At 41.4% G+C, this 19,965-nt stretch overlaps 1 protein-coding gene across 5 annotated transcripts in view; it reads left to right on the forward strand.

Moving 5' to 3' along the window:
- The window catches only part of RESF1 (retroelement silencing factor 1), a 36,571-nt gene that overhangs the window by 13,745 nt on the left and 2,861 nt on the right, over window positions 1–19,965 (forward strand). The window contains exons 2-5 of one of the 5 annotated variants that reach the window (XM_075006685.1): window positions 8,830–8,916; window positions 10,311–10,406; window positions 12,837–18,629; window positions 19,415–19,489. In XM_075006685.1, the coding sequence (XP_074862786.1) occupies window positions 12,851–18,629; window positions 19,415–19,489 (5,854 nt within the window). In that variant the 5' untranslated portion in view covers window positions 8,830–8,916; window positions 10,311–10,406; window positions 12,837–12,850. Of the gene's footprint in view, window positions 1–8,466; window positions 10,407–10,875; window positions 18,630–19,414; window positions 19,490–19,965 lie in introns of those variants that run through there. The other 4 variants (XM_075006667.1, XM_075006695.1, XM_075006676.1 and 1 more) reach the window with 4 other exon arrangements.

The following is a 19,965-nucleotide window of genomic DNA, read 5'->3' on the forward strand; positions in this document are numbered from 1 at the left end:
AAACTTAAATTGATCTGCCCTGTTATGTTATCAGTAAGCAGGATTTTACTTTGCCTTAGCATGTGTCATGGAACACAGACTTGGGTGTGGAAGGAAAGAAACACCTTTATTGTCACACAGCTGTGGGAAGTTTAGAAAAGAAGACTTTGTATACAAAATGTCCACAGCAACTTTTATAGTCTTGGTTACACATAATTAAAAAGTTAATACGTAAACTAAGCAACAGCGATTTGATTGGCTTAAACAATAGAGCTACCTTTATTTTAAGGAAGAGAGATAAATTCTCTTGCAAGGATGCACCACCTCATTTTTAAGCAATTAAACTAAATCAGATAGGTTTCAGTCGGTCTGTTATCAATCAACTTTCGGTCAGTCACGCGCAAGTATCCAGTATTTCCACACACACACATTTCTTCCTTCAGCAATATACATTTTCCTTCTCACATGTATGTGTTCGTGTGTCCTCTTGACCACTGACTCTTGGTAAACTTGTCCATCAGGACAGAAAAAGGCAACTTGTAGTTTAGGAGGGGGTAGCTGTTTTCTGTAATTGATGAAGTTATGATTTATGGAGAGATGTTTTTAGTTTGTCAGGAACTACTATAATTGATGGTTTGTCACCATGATATGACTGTAGCTATCTTCTGTGACTGAGCAATCCATTATTTTATCAAGAAATATATTGACAAATTAAATGAGGGGTCAAAGAAGAGCAGTCAGCATAATAAAAGGATTATGAGCTATGCCAGAAAGTGTTAAGCTTTGTGTGTGTGTGTGTGCGTGTGTGGGAGGGAGGGAGGGAGGGAGAGAGAGGGCACATTGGGCCCTTTTGGTGCATGTGATGGGATATATCAACCTGCCACTAGGCAGCCTCCTTACCTGGTTTCTCCACTTGAGTGTGTGTGGCAGGGAAGATGAGGCATAGACTTCTGGGTCCACAATAATGGGTCTGCCTCTGGTGCAGGGAGTGCTATTTCAACTTTCACTACTCCAGGACTCATTCAAACTAATGTCTGACCCAGAGAAAGCTCTGGGTGAGATAATCAACAAAAAAAAAAAAGTCTTTAAGGAGAAGACCTGATATGCTTAGTCAGCCAGTTGGAAGAAGTACAAACTTTCAAATTTCTTTGGTACCATACACCCCGTGCCTTAGCATTTTTAACTCTGTAGGCATCTTCAGCACTGCCAGTGAGTTGGTGCCTATATAAAAGGTGCTGATGCACAGGGATTTCTGCTGCCTGCTTCTCAGAGTGTACCTACAGTTGCTTTATAGGATCCAGTGCCAACCACAGGCTCAATGCAGCCTATTCAGACGGTAGGAGAGGCACTTACCTTTGATTCTGCCACCCCGCTTTGATGCTGACACCAACTGCCTTCCCACTCAGTGCTACAGCAAGACACAGTACTAACTCACATGGCACTATCTGCTGCCTCAATGGTCCAGCATTTTCTCACCTCAGCATGGCACCATGGTCCCACTCCACACCAGAACACGCAATGCAGTTTGGGTGTGCTTACCAGCAATTCCTCAGCCCTGCTGATCTCACTGTCTCCCAGTCGCCAGGCTCTCCTCTCCTAGAGGGAGATTTGTTACCTGAGCAACAAACACAAGATTCAGTGATCCATGACCTGTCCTGCAGGGAGGAAGAACACTTGGAGAACAAAGACGTCTCTCCACACTATTACCCACCAGGCCATTCTCCATTCTCTGGACAGACTGGGGCACATGGGACCACTATAGAGATCACAAGGGTCACATTACCCACTGGGACACCTCCTTCAGTCTAGCAAGCAATACTGCCTCCACATCTGCAGATGAACTTACCCATGCCCTCTTTAAGAGAGTGGTGGACAACCTTAACATCACTTTGGAGGAAGTCTTGGATATACAACACCAGCTCATGAACATATTGTACCTCCAAATTAGTGCTCCCCATTAATGCCACTATCCTGTAATTTGCGCAAACTATGACAAAAAGCTGCCTCCTTCACACCCACAAGTAAGAGAATGGACTGGAAATATTGTCCAGAGACACCAAGTTCCTCGTTACACACACTGCTCCCAACTTGCTGCTAGTGAAAGCAGCTAACTGAAAGACCAACCAGCAGCACCAAAAATTGAAAAGAACCCCATCCAAGAGGGATAACAGAAGGATGGATCCATTTGGGTATAAAGTATATTCGTCTTCCGCTTTGCAATTCATGCTAGCCAGTTATGCAGCGCTATTAGCAAAATGGGAACACAGAATCTGCTGAAAAATAAAAATTCAAAATTTTTATTTCTGATATGCCTCAGGGAACAAGAACAATTTCAGACATTGGTTTCTGAAGGACCACTAATGCCCTAAAGTGTTGGAGATCAGGTGATGTCCCACATGACATCAAGGATGCAAACATCATCGCTCTATAAAAACAAAGGCTACAAGGGTGACTACAACAACTACAGAGGCATTTCATTACTGAGCATCACAGGGAAAGCATTTGCCTGTGTCATTCTCAGATTCCTGCAAAACTCATAGATTGCGTCTATCTGGAAACACAATGTGGCTTCAGGGCTGGTAGGTCAACAATGGACATGATTTTCTCACTTCAACAACTGCAGGAAAAATGCAGAGAACAAGGAAAGTTGGCATTCATAGCCTTTGTGGACCTTACAGGCGTTTTGGCTCAGTCAGTAGATCAGGACTGTACAGAGTATTAATCAAGATTGGCTGTCCACCAACCATACACCAGTTCATAACATCCTTTTAGGAAAACGTGAAAGCAACAGTGCAGTATGATGGATCTACATCGGAACCGTTTACAATGAACAGCGGAGTCAAACAAGGGTGTGTTCTTGCCCCTACCCTTTTTGGCATATTCTTCTCAGTTCTACTAAATTGCACATTTCAAAACTCACACAGTGATGTATTTCTCCAGATTAGGTTAGACGGCTGTATCTACAACCTGGCAAGACTCAAGGCCAAAACTAAAGTCAAGAAAGTCCACATCAGGGAACTCCTCTTCGCAGATGATGCAGCTGTCATCACTTATAATGAAAACACTCTACAGTCACTGATGGGATTCTCTATCCAGAGCCTGCAAGTTGTTTTCCCTTGACATAAGCATGAAGAAAGTGGTTGTATTCACTGGAGGTATACCTCAGTGATATAATGTCATCTGGGTAACAGCCCATTAGATGAGGTTCAAGAATTCTTTTACCTTGGATCTACTGTCACCACAAACCTATCCATGGACGAAGAACTAAGCATCACAATTGGGAAGGCAGCTACCATTTTTGGCAGAATATGAAAAGAGCATGGAACATTCCTAAGCCGACAGTGAAAACAAAGATACTAATTTGTCAGGTATGTGTATTGAGTATCCTGCTAAATGGTTCTTCGGCATGGACCACCTGCTCGAAGCAGGAGAAAAAATTGAACAGCTTCCATGTTCGCTGCCTCTGTAGAATTATGAATATCAACTGGCAAGATAAATTTTCAAATGCAGATGTCCTGTCAAGATCTGGCATAGCCAGCCTCATAGCGATCCTCAACAGCAGAAGATTATGATGGCTTGGTCATGTGAGAAGAATGGGTGACAAGTGTCTTCCCCGAGCATTTCTCTTCGGTGAACTGTCATGTGAGTTGAGAACAAGAGGAAGACCAAAGCTAAGATTCAAGGATACATGCAAAAATGCCATGGAAAAAATTCAACATAGATCCAAATCCTGGAAATCTACATCACCAGGTCCAAATACCTGGCAACGATTGCTACGACAGGGTACATCATCCTTCAATAGTATATGTGCAAGCTGCACAAAAGAACTTCATCTTTGAAAGAAAAAGTCTAAGACTCAAGAATTCAGAAATAGACTGACGTGGTTATTGCAGTCAACCATGCAAATCAAATATTGGACGAATAAGCCATGAGAGAAGCGGCAGACTCAAACACTGCCCATAGATCTTCACCACTGCTGCTAACCACTCTTTCTCGAGATGAAAAGGGGCCATATCACTAATACCCTGCACAGCGCTCCAAGCCGCATGGGATGTCTGTGACCACAACAGTTGTCATGCACCAGGCATCCTGAGCATCCTGGCTTCATCTTCCCTTTTCTTAAGAATATTCAGAAGCCAAGAGGGGATCTTGTTTGACAGCCACAAACTCTGCAGCTAACACCAATGATGTCCTACATTTTATGAAGGATTCTTGAGCCAGTCTGAGACCCTTGTGGATCCAAACACCTCTTGTGAAGAGGAAGCAATACAGTTACCCTTATTACATCAAGCACAACAATGATGATATGTAGTATAGCAACAGATCCAGAGACAGAGAGCTCAAAGATGCACCCCCCCCACCCAATCTGGGGCAACCCAACCAGCAGCCTCCAAAAAACAACTGTGAGGCATTGGTCAAGAGCATTGATCATACCCAATGCTTACAGGCTGGGTCTACACGTGCCCCTTCCTTTTGAAAGGCACCTGTTAATGAGCGGGTTCGAAAGATGCTAATGAGGCGCTGCAATGAATATGCAGCGCCTCATTAGCATAATGGGGGCCGCGGTGATTTGAAAGTGCAGCTTTTCGAATCGCACGCCGCCCGTGGAGACGGGACCTTCCGAAAGGACCCCACCCCCCAGTTTTCGAAAGCCACAGTGATCATCCCATCCTTCGCTTTCTGTTTATGACCATTGCTCTCCAACTGTGAAGCTATTACTTTGGATCCTGGAGATCATTCAGTCAGGGTATACCTTCGTGTTCAGATCCCTGCCCCCAACCACCTTCCCTTCCTGCCCTTTTTGGTGATCCTTTCATGCAGAATTGCTTCATACAAAGGTACAGTGCCTCATCCACCTCAGAGCAATAGAATCTGTACCTACTCAGCATAATGTAGGAGGGTTTTAGTGTCATTGATGGAAAAGAAAGCCAGCAGAAAGCAATCTAGTCGAGATCTCTAAGGTCTGAACAAATATGCACAAAAGCAAAAATTCAGGATGGTCACTCTCTCCACAGTAATCCCGGCATTGGCTCAGGGAGATTTGGTTTTCTGTTCTCAGCCTTCAGGATATGTATTTTTCAAGTTGTTATCCACCCTTCACACAGGCACTTCCTCAGATTTACTATTCAGAAAGACCGCTGCACAGCAATACAAGTTACTGGTAGCAGTAATGGTGTATTTAAGGAGACAAGCTCTTATCTTCCCGTACCTGGACAACTGTCTGCTGAAGTCCCCAACCCACTCATACATCTGCTGCACAGCAACAACGATGTAGTGTTTCCACAACTTGGGCCTATAAATAAATGAAGACAAGTCAACATTAATAGTAGGGCGACCATATCTCCATGTCCTAAATACAGGGCAGGGAGGTACAGTGGGGGAGTGCTCCTCCCGGCTGCACCAAGCTGCAGGGAGCTGTTGCTCCCAGGCCCAGAGCCCAGGGGAGCGCCAGCCATGGGTGCTCCCAGGCCCCAGCACCCCCAGGGAAGTGGCAGCTGCTCCCACCCCTAGCCCCCAAGGGCCTAAATATGGGACAATTCGTGCCTTTTAAAAAATAAGTAGATGTCTCAAATATGGGACCATCCCACCTAATACGGGATGTATGGTCACCCTAATTAACACCTATCAAATCCACTTCATAGGCTCCTTGACTCCTTTGCTGCTCAAACCTCACTGCCACAGGACAGATTCAGAGCCCCCTGCAATCTTGTACACACCATTTGCATCAACTCACAAGGCAGAGCTTGCGATTGCCTCCTGTTAGTAGGACACATGGCAACCTGCACTTTTTTTCCCCCTGCATAAGAGATGCCTTCGAAGCAAGCTAGCATATTTTACATGAATAGACAGGTTGGAACTTGTTCCCTTTCCCTCTGTACAGGGACTTCCCCATTTTGAAATTGTTGCTTCAAACACAACATTACTATATCTGCTACACCCCTTCCTGAGATCCAGAATACTACTGTGGACAAATTCAACCATGCTTCACCCTACAAGGTAAGTGGGAGTTGGATAATGCTGTCCTCCATGCCATTTTCTAACTGTAGCCTGCAGGTTTATAGAGTATATTAGTTTGTAAAAGCATATGCTCTAATTACATTTATTAATCCCATAAATTATATACATATACTGTAGTCTAGTTAATCTAGTACAAAGGAGGAGGCCTATTTCTCTGTCCAATTTAACAGCAACCTCAAAAAATCTGCGGAGGAGTCTGCAAGACAGGTTTTGGCGAAAGGGTTTCTTTTGTTTGTCTACCTCTTGTTCTCCCTATTTGTGGTAAATGTAAGGCCAAAAAAAAAAAAGCACATGCTAACAAATATCTGTATTTGCTTCTATTCTATGTCCTGTTTTGATGTTCCACAGCTACTCCCTAACCACAAAAGAGGGTAGTTATCTTGAGGAACATCAGTAGGTGCTAAAACACCATGGCTGTGGGCAACCTGTTGAATCAAAAAGTATAGACAAAGGTCACCCAGTGGTATTTCCTAGTGCCGTCCTGCCCTCAGCTTGGAATTTGCTCATGAGGATTAGCATCACACCCCATGCATATTCAAAATGATAGCCTGTGCCTTCCCACACCCATACTGAACAGAAGATCAGAACAAATAATTCACAGGTCACCTGCAAGGCCCAGGCAACTGTGGTATACCTTCCTTACAACAGTGTCCACCAAACCCTCCCATTGGCTACCCACTCCAGCTGAATGTACTATCACAATGCAACAGTCAGTTACTTCACACTAAAAAGACGGTCTCTGTCTCGGTCTCGGTCTCTGCCTCAGAGCCTGGCTGCTCAGTGGTTCTCTCATGAATAGTTAGCCTGCTCAGATCCAGCGTGCACAGTTCTACACAGCAAAATAGTAATTACACACACAAATGGAAGAGTTATGCTAGCTGGTTCACAAGAAAACATATCTCCCCAACCTCTGCTCCTCTTCATTTGGTTCTTGAAAATCACAGGCCTCTCCATCAAAATCCTCTTTGTGGTCATTACTACATTCCACCATAAGGTGGATAATGCTATAGTTTTGCTCTCTCAAACATTTCATGAAGGTCATTCAGGCCCTGTACCCTGATGGCAGACCACCAACACATTCCTGGGACCAACATTTCATCCTAAACACACTAATGTATCAACTCTTTCAGCCTCAGCTGGTTGAAGTGTTCTGCGGAATCAGGGTGTGAGAAGGAAGGGGAATATTTAAATAGTAAGTAGTCATTAGAAATCGCTAAGTGTTGTGGGTGGATTCACATGTCACCATGGAGAAGAGGCCACCTTTCTGTTGGTTAGTCTGCCCTTAAGCATAAAGACCACTTGAAACAGGGGTGGGAAACAGCTGGCTGGGGGCACCTGCTGCCTTCCATAAAGTCAATGGGAGTCAGTCTAGATGAGTGCCAGGCCAGCAGAGTGCCCAGGGAACTTACCCTCTGATTAGAAAAGAGCAGCCCAGGTACTGGCTAGGGGAAACTTCTTTCCCCTGCAGGATTAAGACTGGCTAGCAGCACCACATCTGGAACCAACATAAGTGCTCCCTGCCTGTGGCAGCTGCTCCCCTGGCCCCTTTATCTCCCTCAGACTCAGGTGATGGTACCTCCCTGCAACTGCCAGGCTGCCCACATGTGCTGCACAACATGCTGCCACATCATGGCACTGCCAGGACAAGCACAACCTTCCTGCGCTCCTCACTCTCCCGCCAATCCCTAGGGATCGGGCCTGCGCATGCAGCTGGCCCTGGCATTCCAGCCTTGAAATACAGATGGCTGCACTATTGTTTGCTTAACAAGACTGATGCTTCAGTGTGGAGGCCTGTAGGGATCTGGGCTAAACCCCACCACCCTTCCACAAAGCTCTAATTAGGCTGTTTGGATCTACTTATGTTCTTTATTGCAGCCTTGCTGGTCTCCTGTCCCACCTGACTGTGCTTCCTGGTGCAGGAACTCAGCATCCTGCCACTCCTTCTAAACATAATCTTTTTCCATTCAGCCCAGGAAGAGGGGCTGGGCTGTTTAGCTCAACCAGTATTCACAGTAAATACAGCCATAAGAGTGGCCAGAGGAGCTGACTGATGCCCCAGGGAAGAGATTTCGGGGAGCTGAGGTAGTCAGCCGCCAGCCCAGGGGCTTTTGTATATGCGTGAGGAGGGGTGGGGCAGAGCTCCCATCTTGCGTGCCGATGAAAATTGGCTCTTGTGCCACTCTTGACATACATGCCGGGGTTGTTGACCCATGTTCTGTTCTCCTCCTCACCTTACTAACTTAGTTCAAAAGTCTAGGAACGGATCCTTGGCAACTAATAAGCTGTGTTGTAGTGGACAACATTATGTGATTGGTAAGGGATGGTAATAAGTGCACACTGTTATTGATTGCAATCCACTGAGTAATGGATTGATTAAGTTCCACTCCTTAAGGCTTAGTGGTGGCTGCTGATGGTCCCGTAGTGATAAATGAGTTACAAATATCATTTGGTTTATTGATTCAAAATAAAATTCAAAGCATGGGAGGATTTTTTGTCCTGTTGCTATATAAAAAGATGAATTTGAGGAGTTGGTCAGAAGTGAACTGTCAGACTTAGAGACAGATATATGTTTTTTCTGTATTCTATCACAATGCAACATACCTATATCATGTTGTATTAAGTATTGATTTTTGACTTTCTTAATATTAATCTTTAGTAAAATGGATGGTTATTTGGTGGCATGTGTTATTAAATCTAAATACACAATGGCATTGCCCTTAAAATTAGTATTCAAATATACAGAGTGCAGCTCTTCTAAAATATTCAGCAATCAAAGGTGCAATGTGCAAGAAAATCCTCAAATTAAGATCTTTCTACTCTTAATTTTATCAGGTGGTACAAGAGGGTGACCCTTAGGAATTGACGTATAAATTGGATTCCATTTGCCTGTCAGAAAATAGTACAGTTACTTCAAATCAGGTAAGAGAGTGAAGGTTGGTGTGTACTGGCCAACTGATATATTCTAAATAAATATAATTGCTACGTGGTATATTTTGACTCTTGTTTTTGGCATTTGAAATTGTTCATGATTCTGTCAATACTCACCAAGGGAATATATGATAAATATTTTGCAAAATTTTAAGCCGTGCTTTCAGTAATGGCCTAGATGGATAGGCACCTATAGCCCATATCTAGGTTTGCACTACAAATTTTTGCCAGCATGGCTAGATCTGTGTATATGGGTAGTGTGGAAGAGATGACATGACTTGTGACACACTATAGTTGTGCCAGCAGACTCCTTGTGTGGGTGCATTTATATTGGTAAAACACAGCTACACCCCTGCTAGGAGCATATTGGCAATATATATCATCAAAGTGTAGAAGTGTTTAGGCACTTGGGAACCTGTGACTTAAAAATGGGACTTAGGCTCATGAATCATTGGACAGAATTTTAAAATGATTTTTTCCTTCTTTTTACAGGAACCAAATATGAGTTAGAAGGTAGTATCTGAGGCAGTCAGTTTCCAAAGTAGAATGTCATACATGGTGGCTCCTGTCTTTGAGCCTTCCAGTTAGACTTAAAAGACAGCACATGGGCCCTAGAGGGGAGGGTGAACTGGTGAATCCAGGGATTCCTGAGTGTACCCCTAAACAGCAAATGGACATTCCCATTGGCATGTTAGCTTACTTGGGCTCCTGGAGCTCAGGCTGCATTGCTGTTTCATTTCTGTATACACTTCTGGACTCAGGCTGGAACCTGGGCTCTGGGACCTTCCCACTTCTCAGAGTTCATGGGGTTAGGGTGGAGCACACATCTCAAAAGTCTACACAGCAGTGAAACAGCCTCACTGAGCTGCAGTCAGCTGGCACAGGCCAGCTGACTCTGGTTTCTGATTAGACATGCTCTGAGAGCATAAACAGGCAGATGAGAGCTGCCTGGGAGAAAGTCTCCAGAGAATGGAAAGGTCTGCAGGCCTTTCACAGGCGTAGTGAAGATTGGTATAGGGAAGAGCTGGTTATGAGTTCAGTAGAGGGACTAGCTTATTGACATTCCTCGGCAAGAGAGACTGAATGGGGTGGAATCTTTGGAAATATGCCCCTTTTTTGACTGGGTCAAGGGGAAATCGTGACATGCCATCCTGAGTCCAGCCAGAACAGGGTACACTAGAAGGGGTTGCTTTATGCCATACTCCTTTCCGCTGATGAACTGAGAAATTAAACCTTCAAAATTGGTAAGTTAAATCTTCACTCTGTGAGAATTCCTATTAGAATTAAAAGTAGGGGGTTCTGGAGAGGCAAAAATACGTCAACTTTTTGTTCTGGCCACTTTTTAGTAGTAGTAGGAAGGAAAAAGTCTAAAATTTATTTTTTAGGTTCATTCAGTGGAGAGGATTGCCTGATTCTGTGTTCACTGATGTCAGTGGGAGCTTTCCCACAGACTACAGACTCATCAATTACACACTAATTTGGTAAGTTACTAAGATTTTTAAATAGTAATATCAGAATGACTCCTCTGCTTTGATAAATTTAAAACAAGGTATCTAAGGCTATGTCTACACTAGCCCCCGGCTTTCGAAAGGGGGAGTCTGATGAGACGTTTCAGCAGATGCTAAGGAGATGCTGCCACGAATATGCAGTGCATCATTAACATAATGCTGGCCGCGGCGATTCAAAAGTGCCGTGTTCGAATTATGCACCACCCGTGTAGACCAGGTGCCTTTCGAAAGGACCCCCCAGTCTTCAACAATCCCTTATTCCTATTGGGTTTTAGGAATAAGGAGCTTTCAAAGACTGGGAGGTCCTTTTGAAAGGCCCACGTCTACATGGGCGGCGCGTAGTTCAAAAGTGGCACTTCCAAATTGCCGCAGCCAGCGTTATGCTAATGAGGCACTGCCCTGAATATTCATGCATATTCATGGCCGCACCTCTTTAGCATTGCCAAAGTGTCTCATTAGCATCCCCCTTTCGAAGTGCAAGAGCTGGTGTAGACATAGGCTAAATATGTTAGTTCTGGAGAACTGAGGCTTCCTTTAATTATTTTGTTCTGTTTTGTTTGTCTCAATAGCTGTTAGTGAGAGGTCTCTTACAAGCTATGTCTACGCTAGCCCCTCCTTTAGTAGGGGCATGGTAATGAGAGAGTTCGGAAGATGTTAATGAGGAGCTACCATGAATATTCAGTGCCTCATTAGCATAATGGCAGCCACACGCCATTTGAAAGTGCCGCTTTCGGAAAGCATGCCACCCGTGTAGGCAGGAGCCTTTCGAAAGGACCCCCTGAACTTCAAAAGCACATTGTTTCTAAAACCAAATAGCCCCCATCTGTGGCCTCCCTAGCTGTACTCCTACCTCTCCCCTCACCACCAGTCACGGCAGAGGAGGGCTGCAGGGTTGCTCTGGCTGGGCTGGAGCACCCCTGCATGAGGCACTTCTGGTCTGAGCCACCATGCATGGGAGCTATTTGAGCCGCACTGAATCGCCCCCACCCACAACACGCCTTCTCTCTGCTGCTGGTGGTCAGAGGCTGCTCCAGCTCCTACTGGTTAACTGTAAGTGGGTAAGCCTCATCTGTTTAGGTTAAGGCTCACTGTTTAAATGTTACCATCTGTAATAAGAACAAAAGAACCCTTTGTTCGGAGATAAGTATATTTTGCTTTGTTTTAAAAACATGTAGAGAAGAAGTAGGTCTGTCCCACGAAAGCTCATCACCTAATAAATTATTTGTTAGTCTTTAAAGTGCTACTGGACTGCTTTTTTGTTTTGATAGAAAATTTTAAGGTTGAGGGTAGAGTTGACAAGTCACCTTAATTCTGTCCCATAGTGATTTAAAAAATTTAGACTACCTTCCTAATCCATAAATTTCTTCCTGCTGTTGACGGTACTATTGTTTGCTTTTATCTTACTTGTTAGGAATTTTTTTTAATGCAACCACTATAGAAGCTTAATTTATATTTGTGTAGTTGGTAATTGTCTTGTAACTTGCTATATTGTTGTTTTAGTTTTGAAATAATGTGGGCACCTTTCTTGAAATGTACAGAAATATTTTGAGCTCAATACAGTAGTTATTTAATTCAGATCTCAAAAGCAAATAGATATTTTGTTATTCTCTTATGTTCAGAAAAATTCATGGTATGATGCTTGGTATTCGAAATATCTACCAAATTCTAGACACGAGCCCTTTATCATCTGTAAATTTTAAAAATTACTGTTTTCTCTTGATGTCATATATGTGCTTGACTCCATCCTTTCTGGCTGTTTAATTAATGTTGGCAAACAATATTAAGAAAGGGAGAGGTATAATTGTATGGTTAAAAGTGTCAAACTGATGAAACAGAAATTTACAATTCTGTATGCAGCAATTAGTGATCAGCTGTAACTGCAAGGAGAGGGAAATGACATCTCAGAACTGGAGAAAAACAGGACACAAGTATTTGAGGGAGAGATCTCTTAAATTAAAAAAAAAAATCTTCATATATGGAAGTGTGCTTGTTTATACATCTGAGAGACTTTGTAAGGTGAAGCCACTTTCTATAAGGTTTTCTTGTGCTTTATTAAATCCTGAGTTGATTATATGCTTTTTAAGGGTTGAGTTCTATTGTTTATGCTTGTTGCTTAGTTTAGCCTAGTGCTGCATTCATTTACTTGTTGAAAGAAAAGGAGTGAAAACAAATATTAAAAAACGAATTTCATATATTGTGCCTTTTGTTTTTCATAACTATCATATTCTTGAAAGTAAGTTTAATGTACATTTTAGCATTTGGGATTTTTGATGTTAGTCTTATGGCTCATAAATGAAGCTGCTTTATCTAGCAACTTAATTTCGTTCAAACAATTTTGTTAGTAATGGATTTTTGAAAGCAAGAATGAAAACATGAGTATAAATGTTTTTGACTTCTTTTTAGAATTTGGAATTTAAATGCAACATCAAGAAAGGATGGACTGGAATGTGAGACCACCCCAAAATGCTGATAATCAGAAGAACTTGCAGTATCAAAATAGTTCAGAAATTCAGGGAATTAATTTTTCTAAGACTCTTTCTTATTCATGTACTTTCCCTCAGACAAAAGCATACTCTGCTCAGAATGCTTGTATTTATCCTGGAAGTAACCAGATGGTATTTTTGCAATCTAACAACATGAACATGGTTACAAATCCATTGCCTTTTCAGAATACTGAAGTACACAAAACATTGCAGCAAGTATTTCCAAAAGACTCTGTACCTGGTAGTGTTTTTGTTACCTCACAACGTTCATTTGAGAGGCATCCACCTTCACGTGTACGAATGAGAAGGCTTGTCTCTAAGCAGGCCACACATGTGCCTGTAGAAACTACTTCGACTCTTTGGCCAAACTCACTCTCCAACGTGCCTGGTTTTTCCCAGTCAAGGCTAGCTACTGTAATGTCACAAACAACCCCTGGAAACAATGTACAGAGTATACCTCAGCAGCCACATAATCAGTATGTGACCACAAATGCCGATCCTGTGCAGCCTCAAATAGCACAACCTAATTTTACAAGACCTGTGCTGTTATATCAAGGTAATCAAGCATGCAATGCACGTTCAAAGGAGTTTCTAGTAGGATGGGCACCCCAATATAACTTGAATGGGCCTGCTTCTTCTCAGCAATATACCACCACACCTAATCAATTGTCAAATGAGTGTGTAAATTCTCAACAAAACTCTTTTACTTGTGCTTTGTCTGCACAACATCTCCAGCAGCAAGTATACTGTCCAAGCACTCCATTTCAGGGAACACATTCATCAAGTTCAAATACTGCAATAGCTGTACAATCACAACAATATGCATCTACCCAAATTGGCTCTGAAGATCATAATAGAAATCCTCCACCTTATATGATGCCCCCTAATTATGATTGTAGAGCTACAGCACAGTCTTTGACGAGTCTTCAACAGGTAGTTCAAAGTATATCCAGTGAACATATCCAAAACCAGCAGAAACCTTCATCGGATCAAAGTCATGTTTCTTATATTAAAGATTTACAGCAGCACTGGCAGACACCAGAATCTGGAGAAGTTAAGCAAGGAACTGGAAATGTATGTAATTCAAATGAAGATGTAACAGCAAAGCAGTCTTTTAATGAAACAGTTAAGCCTGCAACATACATTTTAGAAAGACATTTTAAAAGCAGGCAAGAAGTTGTTACCTTTCCGTCCGAGCCACAGAATAAAACTGCATCAGTACAAGAAAACCCGATTAGTGGTTCAACACATTTGCCTGATAATGTTAAACCTATGTCATCAACGGATGGTGCATTAAAAGTAACAAAGGAGAGTCTGGCTGTGGAAGCTCAGAAATTGCTAGAAATTAAAAAAAAATATGCAATACTTGAAAGAGTTTTTTTAATAAAACAAAAACTCTTGGCATCTTCAGAACATAATAAAATGAACTCTGACCTTTCTCCACATAGTCAAAATGCAAACCTTAAACTTTTTCCACATGTGGTCAATCAGACTGAAACATTTTCTCATTCTGGTACAGTGGGAACAAAGAGTCAACAAATGTCACTTACTCAGTCTTCAATTGAAGAAAAAAATGACAAAAGAATTAACAGTACTGGCAGTGAAGAATTAGATAAGACTCAGAATAGTCATTGGATTAATCAAGGAAATTCTGCTTCAAGCTCTCTTTTGGTTGTCTGTAAGGATAAACTCCCAGTTCATTTAAATAATATTGAGAGGACTTCAGTATTGGGCCCAAAGGATGCACCAGTTACTGAGCCTACTCAAGAAACTATGAAATGCACTGAAAACACTTTAGGTTTTACCAAATTTAGTAGCTCTGACAGAGTTCTACCAAAACATATATCGGTTAGCACTGAGAGAGCCTCACTTTCCCGGTCTGTTCTAAGTAGTATTTTGCAAGGAAAAAAGTCTAGTGCTCTTGCTAGTAAAATGCCTCTCCTATTTCAGAATGAAAAAGCAACTTCAAATTTAACACCGTCTGGAGGAAGTTTGCTGTCAAGCAGAAGTGAAGCAAATGGTTCTGTTGAGACAGTCCAGTGTTCAATAACAGCATGTCCTCGGTTGGATCAGCACACTAAAGGCATTTGTTCTCAGCCACCTGAGAACAACCAAACTTTGAACAATGAGAAGCTGCTCAGTTATTCTTACATAAATCCTCTTGCTTCAGAAGGATCTGAACTAAATGTAACAAAAGGTGTAGCTGAGGCTATATCACCAACTGCTGTGTCTGGAAACTCATTTTCTAAAATGAACGGCTGTACTTCTGTGGAAGAGTTAGAAGCATGCCTTGCTTTGTGGAGAAAGTGTCCTTCAGATTCTGCAAATGTTCAATACAGTCAGTCAAACAAAAGTGTAGACTCAAATCTGATTTCATCATCTTGTGCAGGATTTAATGATTGGAGTACATGTCATAGCTTGAAAACTAACCACAATACAATAGCTACAGGTGACCAAAATAAAGTTACAATAAACACAAATGAAATAACTCTGCCTTCTGCAACTCCTTCTGTTGGTCAAAAACACGATACATTAGGTTCCAGTTTGATAAAGGGTTTTGAACCCCAAGTTGCTATAGTTTCTCCTTTAATACTTTCGAAAGAGAGAGCTTCAAGTGAACATCAAGAAAAGAGTCCAAAATTTTCTGCTGAAATAATTTACCCAGTGATTGAAGGAGACAGCGTATGTAGTCTACAAGGAGATAAACAAAAAGAAGTTTCAGTAGTGGCAAACACCAATAAAGGGATAATGGAAACTACCTACTTACTATCAAATGAATGTATTCCGATACAGAAAGTGGATTCAAATATGCAATGCACCGAATCAGCTAATGGAAACAAAACAGTAAAAGATGCTGTAAATTCAAGCTGCTCATATGATGAAAACAAAGGGAAAGCTGATCATTTTGCACACAAAATAAAAACATCTAATATGCAGCTCAGTTTACAAATCAAAACTTTTCTGCCCCAAACAAGCACATATGGCTCCAGTCCAGTGTCTCAAGAAGATCTAACAAAAAATAAAGATTGTGAGAACTTCAAAGAACCAGGGGAAACTACCACAATTGTATCAGAGCATGATATGTTACAGATTTCCAGTGTCTGTTCACTTGTTGAAGGTGATGCGTCATATGATTCACAAATAGCCAATATGTTCGGTTCTGTCTCTGTGCAGTTGGAGAAAAGTGGTACTTTATTAGAGGAAAACATCTCTACTACAAAGCATAAAGTGGAACCACTGGACACTTGTAAAGGAGACTCTGAAATGAAAACCAATGTGTTTGAGGTAGAGAACTTTCTGCCATTGCAAAGTACTATGTCTAAAGCAGTTCCCTCAGCCAAGTCATTAGGAGTAGCAGGATTAGAGACGTTTTTGTGTGATACCAATCAGTGCAACAAAAAGCTTTTGGATGATGTAAATGTAAGCAGTTTCGGGGAAGAAAAAAATGAAAATACTTCTAAAACTGTTTGTAGCTCAGGCCAAAAAATGGTGCAAAACTTAGTCTCCAGGAATGAAGAAAATGTGGATTTTAACCACTTGAACAAAACTGAACAAGACCGATCAGTCAATGTAACTGGTGAAATATATGCCTATTGCACAGCAAAAGATGAAAATCCACAAGACCATATATCAAGTTATGGTGAAAATACAGTGGATAATGGGATTAGTGGTAATAGTGCAGTACATGTAACCTCACTAAATGATCAGCTGACTGAACTTTTAAAAGAGTTTCCGTATGGTATTGAAGGTGCGGATGTATCTTTGAAAGTACTGACTAAAAATGAAGATCCTGTGACTGAGCCAGCAGAGATTCAAATTGAAAAAGGAACTCAAGCTCGCAACAAAAGCTGTGATATTCAAGACCCAATCAGCCAAATAAAAATCACAATACTAAATTCGGAACAAATGAAAGAACTATTCCCGGAGCCTACTCATCAGTCCTCAAACAAAGTCATGGTGGAAAACGCTGGAAATCAAGAGCTGGAAATCAACTCATCAGAGAAAGAGACTTTAGAAAGCCATGTTCAACCTGATCAGAATCTAGACATGGAAAGGGAAAAGAACACCCAGGAAACAACCCCAAAGCAAGAGAAAAAAATTACATATTGTTGTTTAATGGGTTGGTTAGCTGCAGTTTATCCTGTGCCAGGGTGCTCGTGCAAATCTAGTGAGGATGTTACTTCAGAGAAACAGGATGGTGGCAATCAGTGTTCAGAATCTGAAAACACTGGCTTTAAAGGGAGATGGGATGCAACTAGTAGAACTGGTCCCTTAACAGAAACTAACTGTGAGGTAGAAAATAATCTACAGCGTCCTGTCAAATTAGATGATAAAAGGAAAAATCGTCCCACAGTAGACAAAGATGGAAAATGTGCCCCAAACTCCACAATAAACAAAGATGTTAAGCTGAAAGTAAGCAACAAATCAGCTAAAGCACGTGAAGAAGTAATCGTACCTTTTCAACCTTCTGAGAAAAGAGAAACTGATACATTCAAAAGAAAGAATGGCCAGCAGAGGGGAGAGTCGCAACTGTATATATTAACTCCCTCTTCAGGGAAGGAAGTTTGGACTAATGAAACGGATTCTCAGAAATGTGCAAGGGAGGAATTTGCTTCAGGAAAGCTCTATCATACAGTTGGGGAACACTCGATAACAATTAATAAAAAAGAGAGAGTCAACAAGAGGGAATCTTTTGAAAAAGATCAAATAGAAGGGTTGGCCACAAAATCTGTGACACATGGCTGCACTTCAAAAATTTCAGAAACTGTTGAGGTCAAACAAACTAAAATATGTGAAGAACAGAATTCTAAGAAGCTCTGTGAACAGAGTACAGGTGAAACACACAGAATTAAGAGACGTGATTGCACATTTAGCAAAAGCGTACAACTTAAAGAGAAGACAAAATTGTCAACAGCAATAAAACGTAGGTTGGATAATTATCATGGAGCCACAAGAAAATCCCCAAATACAAGCCCAAGAAAGTATGAATATTCTCCACATAAATCTGTAAGAGCCCTGCCTTCACAGGAACATTTATATAGACGAAAACGGAAAGAGAATATGATTGGGAAGAGAGAGTCAAAAAAACCAAAGCTGGAAAGTGAAAGAATCAGGTATGAAACACCCACATTTGAACATGTAGGGTATAATAAACACAGTACTGATATGGCAAATTCTGAGAAATCTGTGACATCAAGAGAAGAAAATGTCTGGAAATATAAAAACTTCTTAGCAAATCATAATTATATTCCCAAACCACAAAAGAAAAAAGGATGCCATTCTAAAAAGTCTAAAACCTATTTTTCTGACAGAGACAAAGACTTGGGTGTTAAGAACAGAGAGAAACAGTCTGAAAAAAATCCACAGTTTTTAAGTAGAAAAACTAACAGACTAAAAATTTCTCTTCAAAGGGAACAACAAAAAAACTATCTGAATAGAGTTGCATTTACACGTACTGCCAAAGAAAGCATTTCTCTGACAAAGCTAGACTCCTTATCTACCAAACCTGTATGGCATATTAAATCTACTAAAGCTCCAAAGTCTAGCCTGAACAGTAAAATGGATAGCTCAACTTCAGAAGAGGATAAACTACCCAGAACACAAATGCTTGAATTTAAATTGTGTCCAGAGATATTGTTCAGAAATACGGGCAATGATGAAGGGAGTTTGGATCTCACACAGGCCTCTGAAAGAGACAAATCCCTTGTGGCAGGTACAGTATAAATTTTAAAGTTTTCTCTCCTGACGTTTGAAACAATCTAAACAATAACGTGGGGTCTTGCATGCCAAATGAGGCAACAGTTAGGTTCAGTGATGAGATACAAAGCCATAATTATCATTATAATTCAGGGATGGCTGAACTTAGTTACGGTCTGAGCTGCATGTGATAGTGTTCAAAAGTTTAAGAACAAGATATGCCAGCTGGTTCATGTGGCTTTCACCTTGCTCCTGCTGAAGTCCCGGCAGCTGCCTCCCATAGGGCTGAAGGCCCAAGATCAGGGTTCCCACTAATAGATTCCATCCACATGCAGAATAAATTTATTTGCAGCAAGGCACGTGCAATTGTGCACAACCAATAGAAACGAAAATTCTAGTTATGGGCATACTGCTAATTAGGGCAGAATTTGAATCTTTCCTGAGTGACTGCATAACTGCACAGCTTACATAAAATGCTACCCAACACCCCTGTCCCTGCAGGGCAGAAGCCTCTAACACCACCACCTGCCCTAGGGCAGAAGCTCTGTAGGTCCCATCCCAGTCTGGGTGGTGAAGAATGGAATGAGGGGTTAGGAGGTTTCTGCAGGATAATTGTAAATAAGCTGCATATGTTTTTCTAGTTCTGTTACAAATAGCGAATAGGCTGTTTAGCAGTATTTGACAATAAACACTTGCTGGCTCTCTTGTTACACCTGGCTGTGTGCTTATCATGTGTGTGATAATAATTAATGGTAATTGTAAGATTTATCCCTCAATTTCATTTTTTTCTTTAATTTCCAGGTGTCAAAAGCAAAAAGGAAGATTGGTTAAATTATGTCCCAACAAAGCAAAGAAAAACTGAAGAAACAGCTCAAGGTGAAAAGACCTGATTTCACAATGGAATAAATATCAAATACCAAATATGAAATGGAATAAATATCAAATGTTTGGCTTCCAAAAGTCTTATTCTACACTGAGACATTTTACCAAAATATTATTTTCAGTGCTGCCACTAGTTCAGCTGCACTAATGGGTGCTTGAATACAGCTATGGATCTAGTAGTGCTTTTTGGTGATTTTTTTACTACCCTTAAAATGTGGTAATGCCAAAGGACACCAAAGCTGCATTTCAGTTCCACTTAGGTTCAGCTGAACCAGTGGCAGGGTTCCCTCTAAGTTTTTCTGCCCATGGGCAGAATAAATATTGTTACATGCACCAAGACTTAAAGGGATATATGCATCACCAGTAGAAACATATACTGCTGCCTGTGGGTACTCTGATAATCAGCTGGGCAATACCTGAATTAGTGCTTAACTTACATGGAACACTGACCCATGATAGGATCAGGGAAA

Source organism: Carettochelys insculpta, chromosome 1, assembly GCF_033958435.1.
Source record: "Carettochelys insculpta isolate YL-2023 chromosome 1, ASM3395843v1, whole genome shotgun sequence".
NCBI classification, from domain to species: Eukaryota; Metazoa; Chordata; order Testudines; family Carettochelyidae; genus Carettochelys; species Carettochelys insculpta.